The sequence below is a fragment of the Temnothorax longispinosus genome, chromosome 10 (genome assembly GCF_030848805.1).
Source record: "Temnothorax longispinosus isolate EJ_2023e chromosome 10, Tlon_JGU_v1, whole genome shotgun sequence".
Lineage (NCBI taxonomy): Eukaryota > Metazoa > Arthropoda > Insecta > Hymenoptera > Formicidae > Temnothorax > Temnothorax longispinosus.
The window spans coordinates 7,451,587-7,466,643 of NC_092367.1; the positions used below are offsets into that span (position 1 = coordinate 7,451,587).

The window sequence follows — 15,057 nt, forward strand, 5'->3', positions numbered from 1 at the left end:
AGTGTCGGCTTTTAAGAAAATTTGCCTAGTTAGGAATAAGTATATAGTTTCTGCAAATGTCACGTCTAATCTCTATTTATCATTCTTATGTCAAAAATAATATTCGATTCTATAAAAAATTTGTTTGTACTTGAAATTTGTACAAAGTGATACACATAAAATGTAACGAGATTTGTCTGATATTATTTTGTTATAATACATCAATATCTTTCTGTATGAGCCAATATCTTTTTCTATCTTTACAAAGATAAACACTTTATTTCTGATATTAAAAGTGCTATTGAATTATAACCGTACCATATGTTACCATATTAACCATAGAAACCACGTGTACAAGTACGATTCAAATAGCATGTGAACGATAAGACTCGCGCACGTGTTATTTAATTGCGATTGCGATTCATTGTCATGGACGTTTAATAACTGTTCATGCCTCGTCGTTCATATCAAATAATGAAATGTTTTCTTTGCGCTTTGTTCAGGCATTGAACGACTACTGTAGAGTGTCGTCGCGATTATGACGTCCAATTGAGGCTAAGAACGAAGAAATAGGTCGAAATTGCCATCGTATCCAATATCCAATTCTGCTCGTAACTTGCAAGGACATAATCCTTACACACTAAATGTTCCAATTAAATAAACGTTGCTGCAGTTAACTAAGCGTAGTTTTACAAACTTAAAAAAAGTAAATGATATATAAGAGAATCTATGAATGTGTGAAGATCTTTGTGGTCCATTTGATGATAAAGATAATTGGATTATAATGTACAATAGTTAATAATATCCAATATTTTTAAATTAATTAAAAGCTATGTAATATTGTTAAAATAAGAAATAAATTTGAGAAATTATTTATCATATAGTATTTTCTTTCAGAGCTTCCAGCTCAGCGTATAATAAAAGTACAAATACAATATTTAAAGAATCGAACAACAAAGACATATACTTTGTCGTAGAGACAAGCAAGAAATATAATAAAAATTTAAAGAATTAAATTACAATTGAATAATTAATAATTAAAATAAATATTACGAAAAATTATTAGAATTCGCATTTGCGAAATCTGTCGTCAATTATATCTAAAGAAGCATTTGTGAATATCATCAACCATTAGTAATCATTGCAACAGAAATTACACAATTAATAGTATTTTTTAAAATACAATATTACAAATAACACTGTTAACTCATATAAGGTACGCTAATCCTCGATTCACGAAGATCAACAAAATCAAAGGAAATTGAAGGGCTAAATAAATTTTTTCACGCTCTTTCCAACTGTCCACACGGTCTTTCCGACTCGCTCCGCGAGTCTCGCATTCTCATGATCGGTTTCAATCACAGTCAATTAAATCGAAACTCTTTGAGAAGGTTAGAATACGCGTTGTCCTCGCGCGTGCCTCGACACATTTCGATAACGGTAAACGAACGTTGTCACACACGTGGCTCTGATAAAAAGCGGTATTCTACTACTCTAACTACTCCGTGTCGAGAGTGCGGCGATTGTGGCGAGAACGACAAGTGGAGTCGTACTGCTCGATGCATGCCATCGTTTAATCGTCGGTGACTTGTCGAACAACAGTGCCGTAGGAACGGCTCTAGGTAGGGTAGGGAGGCTCCGGCGGAGGCTACATCGTCGTTCTCGATCCCCGATCGAATATCGAATCCGTTGTGGCCAATCGGAGCCGCGAGAGCTTGTCTCATTAAAGTATTGTTTTAAAAATTTTTTAAATTCTTCGTTAAATTTTTGTTTTTTTTTTCACCTTTCAATATCCCTTTCTCCTTCCCAAAATCATGGATATTCAGCTAAATGAAATGTCAGTTGTCTCAACGTTGAAGTAGACATTTTAAGCCAATATAAACAGTTAAAAGTTACAACTTTTATTAATTATTCATCGATAAAAAAAGAATTACGTACATGTACGTAAAACTATGTTATCGTAAAAAATAAAACTTTTAAACTTGTATACCTTATACTTCCTCTACTTGAGATGTTTCTCACTTAAATAAAACGTTTATGACAAATTTGGTAGATTTTTTTCTGAAATATCATGATGTACATTTTGCGAAATTGATCGGCATCACTCATTCGATGATACCTCCCGCGGGAAAGAATTGATAAGTCAAATTTCACCTCCGGCCACCATGCGTCACGTTGTTCTAATTTTACAGATATTATTAACATTCGCAGCCTCGGCCTCGCATGGATGCAATCCAGACCGCAACGTGATAAGCGGACATAATGGAATTTGCATTTGTAAATGACTGGAGCTAATATACGTATATGATATGAGATTTTGTGGCCGGCGAGAAAGAGAATTTGCGCGATTATATACCGTCATTAATTTCCGTATGCGCCCGCTATAAAATTAGCAATTGATAAACGTGAATCAAACAAATTTTGACAAATCTCTCGACAACTCTCATAAAAGCTCTATATTCGCGTATACTAATATATCAATCATATATTTCCCGAAATGGAATCTCTCGCAAATTTCAATTTTCACTTATCTCGTGATTTAACGAATATTTGGCATTTGGCTTCATTTTGAATCAAATACAATCTTTTCCGTATTTTTAGACGATACTAATCAAGACGAAATGCAACGTTTGAAATGCAACGGTGAAATTACGGATGGTAACGAAACGATTGTTTATCCGAATGAGTATAAAGCATGTTTCGTTTATTTTCTCTTTACGTTTAAATACACGTAATATTCACGATGGCTCGGGTTTTATTTTGAATTTTACATTCTTCCATGCAAATTGAAAAATGTGTTTTTGTTTATCGCTTGACGCTTACCACAGTAAACTGGTTTCCGAGGTATACATATAACCGAGTCATTTAAATAACAAACCGCGAATTCATGACGGGAAATCGCAAAATCGTATAATCGTCAGGCAGACAGTCAAATTTAAGGCAGAGATACGTAGACGTTGAAGTGTTGAATAAACATACACGGAACAAAACTTTTGAGTGAGACTCACCTTTAATTTGCGCCTTGCATTGAATTTCTTCAAGCAGTCCACGGTCTCTTGTCTATGCACCACAGATGCAACACGCTCACGTTGCTGAAACACAAAGTAAACGGAAAACGATATCAGGCATCGTCCCAAGAGAATGATTCAAGTCGCCCGAGGTTAAATCTTAAGCCTCGCACGCTTCATTAAGGATAAAATTCTATTTATGCGGTGAAGAGATAAACTACGAGAAAAGACATCAAACTATGTCAACGTGAATAATATAATAATAGTACGCGAGAACATCAACAAACAATACAACACAACTCTCTGACACGTTTAAAAAGTCCGTGAAACGGTTGTCCGTGTTGTCCGTTTGGCATATTATTATTATTATTATTATTATATTATCCATATACTTGTATACATATATGACAAAATCTTGTTATTTTATCAATCCATTATTCTCTATTTTTTATGTATCCGATTAGAAACTAACTAAAGTACTTTACTCGCGCGTAATAAGATCTCTGTCTAGTAATTTAATATGATATACTATGTTACTTTCTAAATTATATAAACTGTAATGTAAATTTCAACGCGAAATTGTTGGTCGCGATAAGATAAACTTACGCAAATCCATGGATGCTTCAGTGCCTCGCTGGCAGTGATCCTCTTTCCTGGATTCACCGTCAGCATCTGATTGATAAGGTTCTTGGCTTCTGGCGTGACGGTGTCCCATTCTGGACTCGGATACTGCACAAAACAAGCGTAGAAATAATGTTAATCATAATTCTTTATTAAAGTAATAAGACAATTACGCTAGATGTAAAAAATCAACAAAGAATATTGTAAATAAAAATTTAATATATAGAATTTTCTCTTTCCACAAACAATTCTTTTTCCAACGTATCGCTTTCCTTCGATACGTCGAGTTTGCAAATGTAATGGTATAAAAATTAAAAAAAAATTTAAATAAATCGTACAATACGTACATCGTACGATCCGGCCTTGATCTGCCCGTAGAGCCGATGCTGATCCTCGTCCCAGAAGGGCGGGTAACCGACCAGAAGGATGTACAGTATGACACCGCACGCCCATATGTCGACTGGTTTCCCGTATGGCTCCTTCTTCAGCACCTCCGGGCTGAGGTAGCCGGGTGTTCCAGCGAAACCTTTTTATCAATCACTCGGGTTCATTCCCTCTCGAAGGACACAGCCACGCCGTACGAAGGATTGAAGGGATCAGAGCGTTACGTGCGCAAAATCACGTCCCGAGTATTACCTCCCCTTCCCTTCCCTCCACTCGTCGCTTAAATTAATTCTCCTTATTCGAAAAGCAAACACAACAGCCGCCCGCAAACTTTTATTGCGTTCTCGATTGTTGATTTATTAACAAATTTGTTAGAAAAAATTCAATTATACATTTTCATTAAAGTAAGATACCGTTATAATATTGATAAATATAATTGAGAATCGGCGGCCCACAATATATGTTATTATATTTATTTTCATTAAAATGTGTATTTAAACAGTTTGTGTAATGGCCACTATAGTTGAGCAAAAAAGCTCTCTCTACTTACAATAATTGTAACGTAGATTGTTACGCTGATTATTGTCAATTAGACAAGCTATCTCAAATGTGGCTACGAAAGCTAATAGACATTCATTGCTGCGATACGCGAAATTTATTCCTTAATCTCTGTGTGAGAAAATGCACCAAAAATTCCATAAATAATGGCGCGATAATAAAAAAGAAAATAGAAGAGTGGTAAAATTTTTGCAATTAATGGCCACGCAAAAAACATAACTCGGGCAATCACGTGTCGTCATGAGAGCTCGGATAGTTCGGTACCTTTTTTTTTTGCATTGGCAATTTTATTGCACTCTGCCGCGTGTAATTAATTTTCGATAAGCACGCCGTTGTATAACTGTTGTGATTGCAGTCGAGATGCATTTGCTTTAATGCAACAAAAACATGATTGCGCAACTAGACCGTTTATGGTTGCCCTTGAAAATATTCTGCCAACGATCGCGCTGGATCCTTTGACTCGACGTACTAATTTGCTATTTATTCACCAAAATATTTTCGTAAACTGTAAATCTCTCTCAAAAAATAAACAATACGGTTACGGGCGCCGATGTGATTACGAGCGTGCAAAGAAATACCGCGAAAAATTTGCTTGCAAAAACTAGTGAGATTTTCTTTGGACTGAATATTTAATTTTTATGTCGCCGTCTGTATACCTCATATATATATATATATGTAGGTCCGGAAGTATGTTCCGGGACTTTTATTTTTTTACATCGGTATATTCCAGGACATTTGGCAGTTTCCAGGACTGTCCTGGAAAAAATTCATGTCCTACGGCACGTTTCGGGACAATTTTTTGAATCTGATTACATATATATGCGTTATATTCCAGGACTGTACATTTCAAAAAACGTAAACAGTCCCGGAACATACCTCTAGACCTACATATATATATATATATATATATATTATATATACTCTCTAAATCTGAATCAGTGAACAGTGTAAAGTATGCCACTGATTCGAATCAGTGGCGGCATACTTTACACTGATATCAGTGACTATTCACTGATTCAGATTTGGAGAGTTTATATATATATATATATATATATATATATATATATATATATATATCGTTGTATAAATTACAAAGTCATTACAAGTCGCTCTGCATGCTCTGTACAAAATTGAAAAAAATACATTTAATTGTTGATTTTCCAAATATTAATTCATATTTATAATTTTAATTGCATTAAATTACTCATTTTTGCAATTTTTACTCTTTCGCACTTTAATTGTATCGCCAAAGCTATGTAGATTTTGTGCGCGGAATAATATTAATTTTTTTACGTGGGTTTGACGGATGTAGTGCATATTATACATTTTCAGCACCACACAGAAAAAAAATCGATTGCAGAGATAAAAGCGAGAAGCGAACAAACGTTGCCGGGTTACGCAATTGCGTATCAATTGCGCATATACGAGGTGCCTCAGAAAGCTCGCTTTGAGATGGTTGTTTTGATCGATGAAGGAAAAATTTATAAAGCGCTTAGCGAAACGCCAAAAGACAATCTGAATGCAATTAAATAATGTAACTGTTAATATAAATTTAAGCGAGTCTTAAATACTTGAGATATTTGACTTTAAATATAAATGTTGCGCACGACAAGTAATCATTTCAGAATTTTCCACAAGATTGTCACCGAATTCGATAAAGAATTTAAAATCAAGCAAAGATTTCTCTATGGAACTGCCTGCACGCGCGGAAGAGTTCACGTGCTATCGGAAAACTTTCCCCACGTATATTTTTGCATAAAAAAGAACAAAACGAGCAGCCAGCTGGCTGGCATGCAAATATGCCGGTTCGTATAGACATCCGAATGCAGAATGTACGTAAATCAAACGGACAGGGCACAAAGTAGATGGAAAGATCCAAGTTCACAGCTCAGTTCGCGTCGCAGATGATACGAGCAACAACGAAACAGTTGGCGAGAACATAGACTTTTGCGATTTAAAAATTAAATATTCTGTTTTTCGCACCATGTTTTAACAACAAGATTGTCTTCAGACAATATTATTTTTTTACTGTTTTTACTCGAGCGAATATTGATATGATGTACATATAGTATATAAAAAGATAATAAAATAAAATGCAAGAAATAAAACAAAAAAAAATACTTTATTAAAGTAAAGAAACGTAAGGTTTTCTCTAAAGTTGCTCTTTAAAGAAAAAACTATAATAGTTCTATTAGAATAAGTTTACGATAGTTTTGATATGCCATTGACATTTTTTTGCATTACGTTAACGCTAATGTGTTTCCTAAGAAGATCCTAAGAAAGTAAAAAAATGATATGACATGCGATATATACGAAGAAAACATGAATTACAACAGTATAGCAGCGATATTTAAACGAAAACTACGTTTTGTTTATAAATTATCGTGTCGAATATGTTAAGTTCGCAACTTGAATCATAATATTTTGCGAATTCTATTATTTTCGCCTATTGACAAAGAATGAAAGAAATATCAATTTGAGCTCGACTCGCGCTGAAAGTCTCAACGCGATGTGTTATTTTTGCGTTTTTATATCTCTGTTGCGACTTTTTATGAATATCATTAATAATCTTCCTCAAATTTGCACGATTAATTATTCACTAACATCAATCTCTATACCAACGGTCTTTGTCCGATCGCGAGGAGGGAAAGGATCCAACATTCGCGTTATCAAACAGAAGTTAAATATTAATATAAAAAGGGTCGCGAAAAACGACGCTTTTCGCCTCACAAGAATCTTCTCACAAAGATCGTTTATCGGATCATGACATTTCGGTCATTGTCGGTGCTGGACCGACAATTTCGAGCATAGTTAAAATTTCAGCAAAAATTCAGTCATCGGGAAAATCAGGCCCATACTTACCATACCATGCCTGCGCATCACCTTGCACCTCGATCGCCAAACCAAAATCCGCTAATTTCACAGCCGCCCCTTTCGCTTTGCTCGCGAGGAGTAAATTTTCAGGCTGCAACAGAAAATGGCACAGATCCGTCGACATCGTTGAATACTCGAGTGGATATCGACATATCGAGTCGAAATCTTTTTTAACTGAAAAAAGATTTCGATTGAGATTGAATTCGAGTGAGATTCAAGCGTTCTTAAATCCGTATGATTTCATCGGCATACGGTTAACATCGTATATATTTCTTCGTCAAAATTAATAGAAAACGCGACTCTGAATCACAAAGTTGTTAAATTCTGAAACCCGAGAAGTGTCGGCGAATTTTAAGCTTTAATTGAAAACACGATGGGTGGTGAAGGGGGAGGGAGGAAGGGAGGGAAGGAGGGAGGGAAATGTGTCTTTTACCATTATTGTCTAGAATTCTAGATATTTCGGGACATCTCACAGAAATCGTGAAAAGTAGTACGAAGCACTGGACGGAAGTGAAAGCATTGTGAAAGGATAGATCGCGCGGGCGTTCGCTCGTTTTATTTCAACGTCGGGGCGTCGCGGCGTCGATCGTCGGTCGTCGGCCTTGCAAACGCGCAACACGCGCGCTTCACAAACTCGCCCTCTTTTTCTCTACGTACTTTCAGATCCCGGTGCACAACTCCGTTATGGTGGCAGTGGTGAACGCTTTCCAGGATTTGTTGAATACAGTGCGAGGCGTCCGCCTCGCTGTAGAATTCCCGGGCGACGATGTCCTCGAATAGTTCTCCGCCGGTGACTCTGTAAGCGTTTTACGTTTCAATTCCATTTCGCGAGCGTGTCGCAAGGTCGCGAGGTCGCGTGGTAAAGCAATATCGCCAAATAGCGAGACGTTTAACCCCGGAAATAAAAGTAGCGTGAATTTTCGCAAATGCTTCGTAACATAAGCACATCTCGTACACTCGCAAATACCGCTTGTACTTGAGCTTGTTGTGCAAAAAGTAGCAAGATTTATTTTAACATTATACACTATACACTTAACATTTATACAACAAATGACAAAATCTCATTAATTAAGATGATGGCTATTAGATATAGTTATTATATAAGATGCGACGTGCGTTTACATTGCAGCCAAATGACAGATAAGATTCGCGGAGAAAATAATATATGAATTAATAACAACTAAAATAAAATTTCTACGTCAAAAATTAAAATACGGTGGAAGAGCTGCTGTGTACACGGAAAAAAAATGAAGTAGTTGCTTCAATTAAACGTCAACGTCGCGGGCTGCCACAAGCATAAGTAGTTAATTCAATTGGATATTATTGAACATTGGACCAAATATTTAAATTATTTAAACAATTATCTGATGTTTTTTGTTCATTAATATTGATGTTGCATCAATCAATTTTATCTCAATAACACTGATGCTGTTGATACAAAAAATAATGCTGTTGATACAACACTATTTTTTTCCCGTGTTTACACAAGATTAAAAGGAATTAACTGTTTAAATCAAACATTAGAAATTTGGCGGACAAAACCGAAAATGGCGTGCCGCGTTGATAAAAAGTTGAGCAAAAAACGGATGAAATTAAATCCGTCGTAACCTGTGGATTAATTAATGACATGGCAGGAAAGGAAAACGAGATTTATGCATGGTATGCAGTAAATCAACGTTACGAATATAAACGTAACGGAGCGAACGCGTGTTCTCTCGCCCGAAAATTAAATTAGGCATGATACTTTCTCGTCCCGTGCGTAGATTGCCGACGATTTTAAGTGGCCGCAGATCGGTATCTACTTGATACAATTAGAGTTCACGAATTGCTTCGCCGCTGGAAGCCGAGACTAGATGAGCGCGATAACTCGAGAATCTCGTCTATTGTCAGCTCGATCGTATCGATCGTATCGAGTACTCCCAACATGATTGCGCGGGTCGAAAACCGGTAAATTTTTTAAATAAAGAAATAAATTTAAATTGTAGTTTTTAGAGTTATTAGAAACTATAAACCCCTTGGAGTTATTGTATTTAAAAATAATTTCTTCATATTTCCAGATAAATCAAATAATAGCTGTAATTTTTATCAATGAGTAACGCCAATTACAATAATTTCTTCCCGTTGCAAATTAGCTATGAGACATGTATGATTCGCAATTGATTCGACAAGTGATATATGTATAATTCTGAAAATATTAAACAACAATTAAAAATGTCATCAAAATATATATCATTGTCCGTAGTTGAATTGTGCATCGTCAATTGATTACAACCATTCGAGATTTCGATTACTACCATTCGAGCTCTATGAATGGTAGCAATAACTAATTTCAGTCTTGTTAAAAAAAAAACACACACACACACACACAAGGAACATATAAAAAGATTGAATTAGATCTAACAATCAGAAATAAAGGTTCGATATACTTACAGATCAAAGACGAGATAATGAAAATTCTCCTCTTGTATACTGTCATGTAATCTCACTGTAACAGATAGAATGATAAAACGTCAAACTTGTGAAATTACTTGTTACAATAGTTTGGTATTTTAAATAGTTTCTACATTTAGGCATGTCCTTTTACAGAATAAATGTAAAACATATAGAAACCAGCGAAAAATGCTATGTTATATGTATAACTAGCATTGAAAGCTGTTCCATTCTTTAGTATCCGCTTTCTGCTTCCTTTGCATTTATTATAATCTCATTTGCTAAGATCAAATAAAATCATTGAGATTTATTTAACAAAAAAAATTTTTTTAATGTTTTTATATTTCAAATATAATTTAATAATTATGTATAATTCCACAGTCAATATGTTTATGATCTACTTTTATTTTAGATTTTATTTATTTATTTATTTCTATTCTTTTCTTTCCTCCTTCCCTCCCTCCCTGCCTCTCCCCCCCTCTCGGTTTCTCTTCATGATATATTTTAACATAGGTATCTGGATCTTGCATCAGCAAGTTTTGAATTGCCGCACTGCGCACATCCGTGCCGATCAAACTTTCCACGATTTAAACGAGGAAATTCACGCCGATCAAGATCACGATTATCGACGACATTTGGAGTGCACGATCGTAAAGCTTTTTCCGTTTAAATTCCGCGAATTCGCGTGCCATAAGCATAATGACAAATCCAAACAAGTTGTATAGGTTTCGCCGACGTGATAGTCAGTTCTACATTCGAATGCCGGTGGCATTCGAACTCGCTGAATCCGCGAGGCAACATTATTAAACGGAAACGTGACGCCTCCTTGTCGTTATCTCATAGCGTTCTCTTTACTGTTATTGAACAATCGCGTCGTCATGCAAACTTATGTCTTCATGGCGAATGCGATTGCCGTCAATTAACTCGCTTAACGGCCGAGCCGGGTCGCGCGACACACCAGGCTAACGATCGTGCTCGATTTCTATAGCAACTCGACTAGACACAACGATGTGCAAGAATACAGGTAAAAAGGAGCGCGTGACGTTACCATGACGTTTGTCTTGAATAAGGTGCAATTAAATCGTCGATAATGAAATTACGCGTAATAAAATCGACAGATAGGATGACTTATCTACAATTGAAAAAATGTGTCTCTATCAATTACATAACTAACAAGGAAAGGTACGGAAGTGTCCCCCTTCGATTTTGATGAGTTTTTAAATATGTTGTTTTCTAGATAAAAATAAGAGATACACAGTAAAAAATCGTGCGTCCATACGTTAAAATTTTCTTGTGTTTAAAGTTACAAAACACCACGAGTCGTATAGTAAATTTAGGTCGTACAATAAATAGTTTTTCTACACGGATATTGGCCAAGTTGAAGGCTGCAAAACACAGATCGATTTTCGGATACAAGAGAATTATTTGTATAGCGTTTAAATAGCGCTTGCTACAATTACTACTACGATTAAGGTTAACTACGAAAGAGCGCTTCTCTCTCGTTCTTTTGACCCGAGAATCAGTTTGCTCCGCAAATCGAGCTTAAATCAGAGTCAAGTGAAGGCATGGCCGATTTTTTCATACACGAAAAATGCTGTCATTTGATGAATCGTGTAACGACTAACGACGCATGTTTTTTTTTTTTTGCGTATTCGTTGTACAAGAGCAAAAATTATTCTCGATTGATATCTGTCGAATGCTGACCTTCCGCAACGCTGAGGCCCAACTTTATACACGTGCTAAATGTCAGGATAATCCTGTTTCTTATTATGAACGCGCGAGTTTTCTTCGTTACAAAAGTTGCCGGCGTGGTTTAAGGCGTGGTTAAAATACAATAATACAAAACACTCACATATCTTTTGCGTAGCAACATGCTAATGGATAGAATTTCAATTTCTACTTTAGCGAAATTGAAAACTCCCGAACTCTTGCTGAGATTATAATTTATAATGCCTGTTGAAAAAGCGATTTAGCCAAACAATTAAATTTCCAAGTTATTGTTATTACAACTTGCAATCCTATTTAGTTATTTCCTCAACAAGATAATCCAAAGAAGTAAAAGACAAGATATTTGCTATTTCTGAAAAATATCTCCTATTCATAGTACATATATCTTATATGTATATGAATAATCCTCCTTAATTCCTTAATTCCTTAATTCCTGCTTAATAGCAAATTCTTTATTCTTTCATAAATCGAGAAAGAAAATTCGATTTGCTCCGTTCTTGGCTAGCATACTTGCATTTTGTCTTCTTACCTATCCGGCGGCATTTTCGCCGCAATGCGCTGTCCTCTATGCGTTACCTATTTCGAGATCGATCAACGAACTGGGTTGCCGTTGCCATCACTGGGTTACCGTCATAATGAGAGCACAAGTTTTACTGACAGACGTATCATTTCGCAGTTAACGTGCGGCATTAACACGACAACTCACTTCGACGCAAGACCTCGCTATAATCAAGCGAAAGCCAGTATTTTCGACAACGAATGTCGTCGCCGCGTTAACGAGTAAAGAAAATTCACGAGAGCGATGTGAATACCGTGAGATGGGAATCATCGACGGAAAACACCGTTACTCATTTCTGCCGATTCTCGATCGACATTTTTAACTCGAAATTAATCGTTCGAAATTAATGATATATTATAGATTCGTAATGCGTCTTCAGGTTTCATTATATCTGGCAATAAGTATTATCGGAATATGCATAATGGAAAAAGATACGACAAAAAATTGTTATCAATTGAAGGATAATAAAAAATTTTTTAATTATGTTGCGTAATGCAGTTGTCGTACTTTACTCTTTAATTAAGCAATTTATTCCTTAAATTGCACAATATATCTATTAGTGTGCATAAAATAATATTATACCATTTCGTTTATAACTCATTATTTGGAATCTCTTTTTTTTACAAAAATTTTTCATATTTTTCAAACACTCATATCTAATTTTGCATTTAATTTGCAAATAAATATTTTCCATCGTTATATCGCGCTTCGAAGAACAATATTTTCGATATCGACTGCTGGTTAGGAATCCAAGTACTGCGTATATCAAAGTTCACTTGAATGCATCTTTTCTATTTGCAGCTTCCTTTTCAAATGATTCTTGGGACCATGAGAAAAGACGGGACCAAAATCCATCTTCTCACTCTTTGATCCCCTTCGGTTTTATAAGACGTGGCAAGAAAAACGAATTCGAATACTAAAGCGAATATTATTGACGAGAATTTTTATCTGTGAGGAAAAGTTTTACTTTTTTACCTTTTTTATAAAACTATTCTATTCTGCAACTTGCAGAAAAAAGAAATTTAAGGATAAAGTTTGGAAAATCCGCTAACAATTTTCTACTTTAAGAAACTTTAGTCATTCCGAGAAATAAAATATTATACATAAATACGCATAATTTCTTTTTGCTATGGCAATAATGGAAAAAAATTGATGGTACGATAACGATTGTGGTAGCTTGGCAAGAGAGAAGAAAAAGAAGAAGGGGAGAAAGGGGGAGAGAAGCGGGGAGGGAGGGAAGGAGAGAGAAAGAGAGAGAACTACCACACAAGTATCGATCTTCAAAGCCACACCTCGACATAGCTGTGTGCGCGGCGTTAATGCTCTCACTGCGATTACATTTGTAAGCTCAGGCCTTCCTAAAAATTAAAACTTAAATATTTCTAAATAAAATTCCCAAAAACAAATCAAGTTTTAAATAAATCAATTAAAAAATGCCAAAATAAAACTGAAAGAATTTTATACTATATTTTTTAATTTACTTTTCCAGGCTTAGATGTATTTTTCACACACACGCACGCACGCACGCACGCACCCACACACATGCATATGAAAACGTGTAATCATTACAACAGAACAGATTTGTTCAAGTAACTATCAGAAAGCGTTTATTGGACGCTTCTAATAATTCATTAAAACAGTAAGACAATTATCGAACCATCATTTTCGACACATAGAAACCTCGTTATCCAGCAAATCTATTACTCCAAGGATCATTGGTCAAACAATATCCCTGCACTCAAGTTAGATTTACAGAGAGACCGGCTCTAAAATCACGATCGTCCATGCATCTACAATTCTACATGGATCGTAGAATATGTCAAAGATTATCCAGATGTGAAATTATCGAGTGTAGAAATTTGGCCAAATTATAAATCTCGCAAAGATATTTTATTAATACCAATAAAGCAAATTATATTGATTTGTATTGACATGTGTTTGTATGATTTTGCCTTTTCAATTCTACTCATTTTTATAATAATTTTTTTCTAAATTACAAGGAAAAACTTTTTTATACTTATTATAATTTTCCTTCGTTGTTAGAGCTTTTAAATATTCATTGTAGACAAATACATTCACATCCATGAGTTACATTTAGGGTCGAAATTAGAAATTAGAAATAAACCCGCGAAAGAGCTTCGAATTTGCAAATAACCATCCTGTTACACAACATGTTTTCTTTCGTGATGCGTGCGATCATATCCATCCATGCGTGTTGCACGAAAGTGCAGTCTGAAGAGAGGGGAGGCAGAAAAAAAAACACAAGTCAGAGGAAAGAAAAAAATGAGGTAAAGACTAGAGGGAATGAAACAAGCTTGACTGACAAGCAGGATCGATAGGTATCACTTGTTGACTCGAACGAACGTGAATTTCCCGTGTCGCATGCCATTACGTGGAACGCGCCGCAATCCGCGGCACGGAGAACGACTCGTGTCAACTAAGTCCTGCAGTCTCGGCGAATGGAACCATGAAATGAATAAAAGAAATGCTAGCGTCGTTGATCATGCCGACTCTTATGAATTATGGAAACATTGGAGCTGACACTACAAATCGGTCGGTCTAACAAACTTTAGCGTTCCTCGTCGGCGTCGTCGCGATATCGCATCGGCCAAAGCTGATCGCAATTCACACGTAAACAAACAATAGAAATTTAATATAATCGATTTAATAGCGAGAGAGAAAACTTGGAAAAAATTATATCGTATAATACGAATATCTGAATATCTTAACGGAGATCGGCTGGCAAGTGCTTTCGTTACTCTCGACAATTTTTATTCGAACAAGTGGTCGAGTGGCAGTCGAGCGGACTAGATATACGAGACGTGAGAAGAGAGACAAGATCGACAGAAGCAAATTGTTGCAGCGCTACTCTCGTATGGGGTTCGGCATGGACAGATGCCGATCAATACCCAGGTA

General features: G+C 35.8%; 1 protein-coding gene across 28 annotated transcripts in view; it reads right to left on the reverse strand.

The window, feature by feature from the left end:
* Camkii (Calcium/calmodulin-dependent protein kinase II) overlaps positions 1 to 15,057 on the reverse strand; it is a 119,065-nt gene that overhangs the window by 57,535 nt on the left and 46,473 nt on the right. For all 28 annotated transcript variants that reach the window (XM_071790653.1, XM_071790654.1, XM_071790652.1 and 25 more), the window contains exons 4-9: positions 9,855 to 9,909; positions 8,082 to 8,220; positions 7,413 to 7,515; positions 3,956 to 4,134; positions 3,594 to 3,716; positions 2,988 to 3,071 (exon numbers count right to left, since the gene is read on the reverse strand). In XM_071790653.1, coding sequence (XP_071646754.1) covers positions 2,988 to 3,071; positions 3,594 to 3,716; positions 3,956 to 4,134; positions 7,413 to 7,515; positions 8,082 to 8,220; positions 9,855 to 9,909 — 683 coding nt within the window. The remainder of the gene's footprint in view (positions 1 to 2,987; positions 3,072 to 3,593; positions 3,717 to 3,955; positions 4,135 to 7,412; positions 7,516 to 8,081; positions 8,221 to 9,854; positions 9,910 to 15,057) is intronic.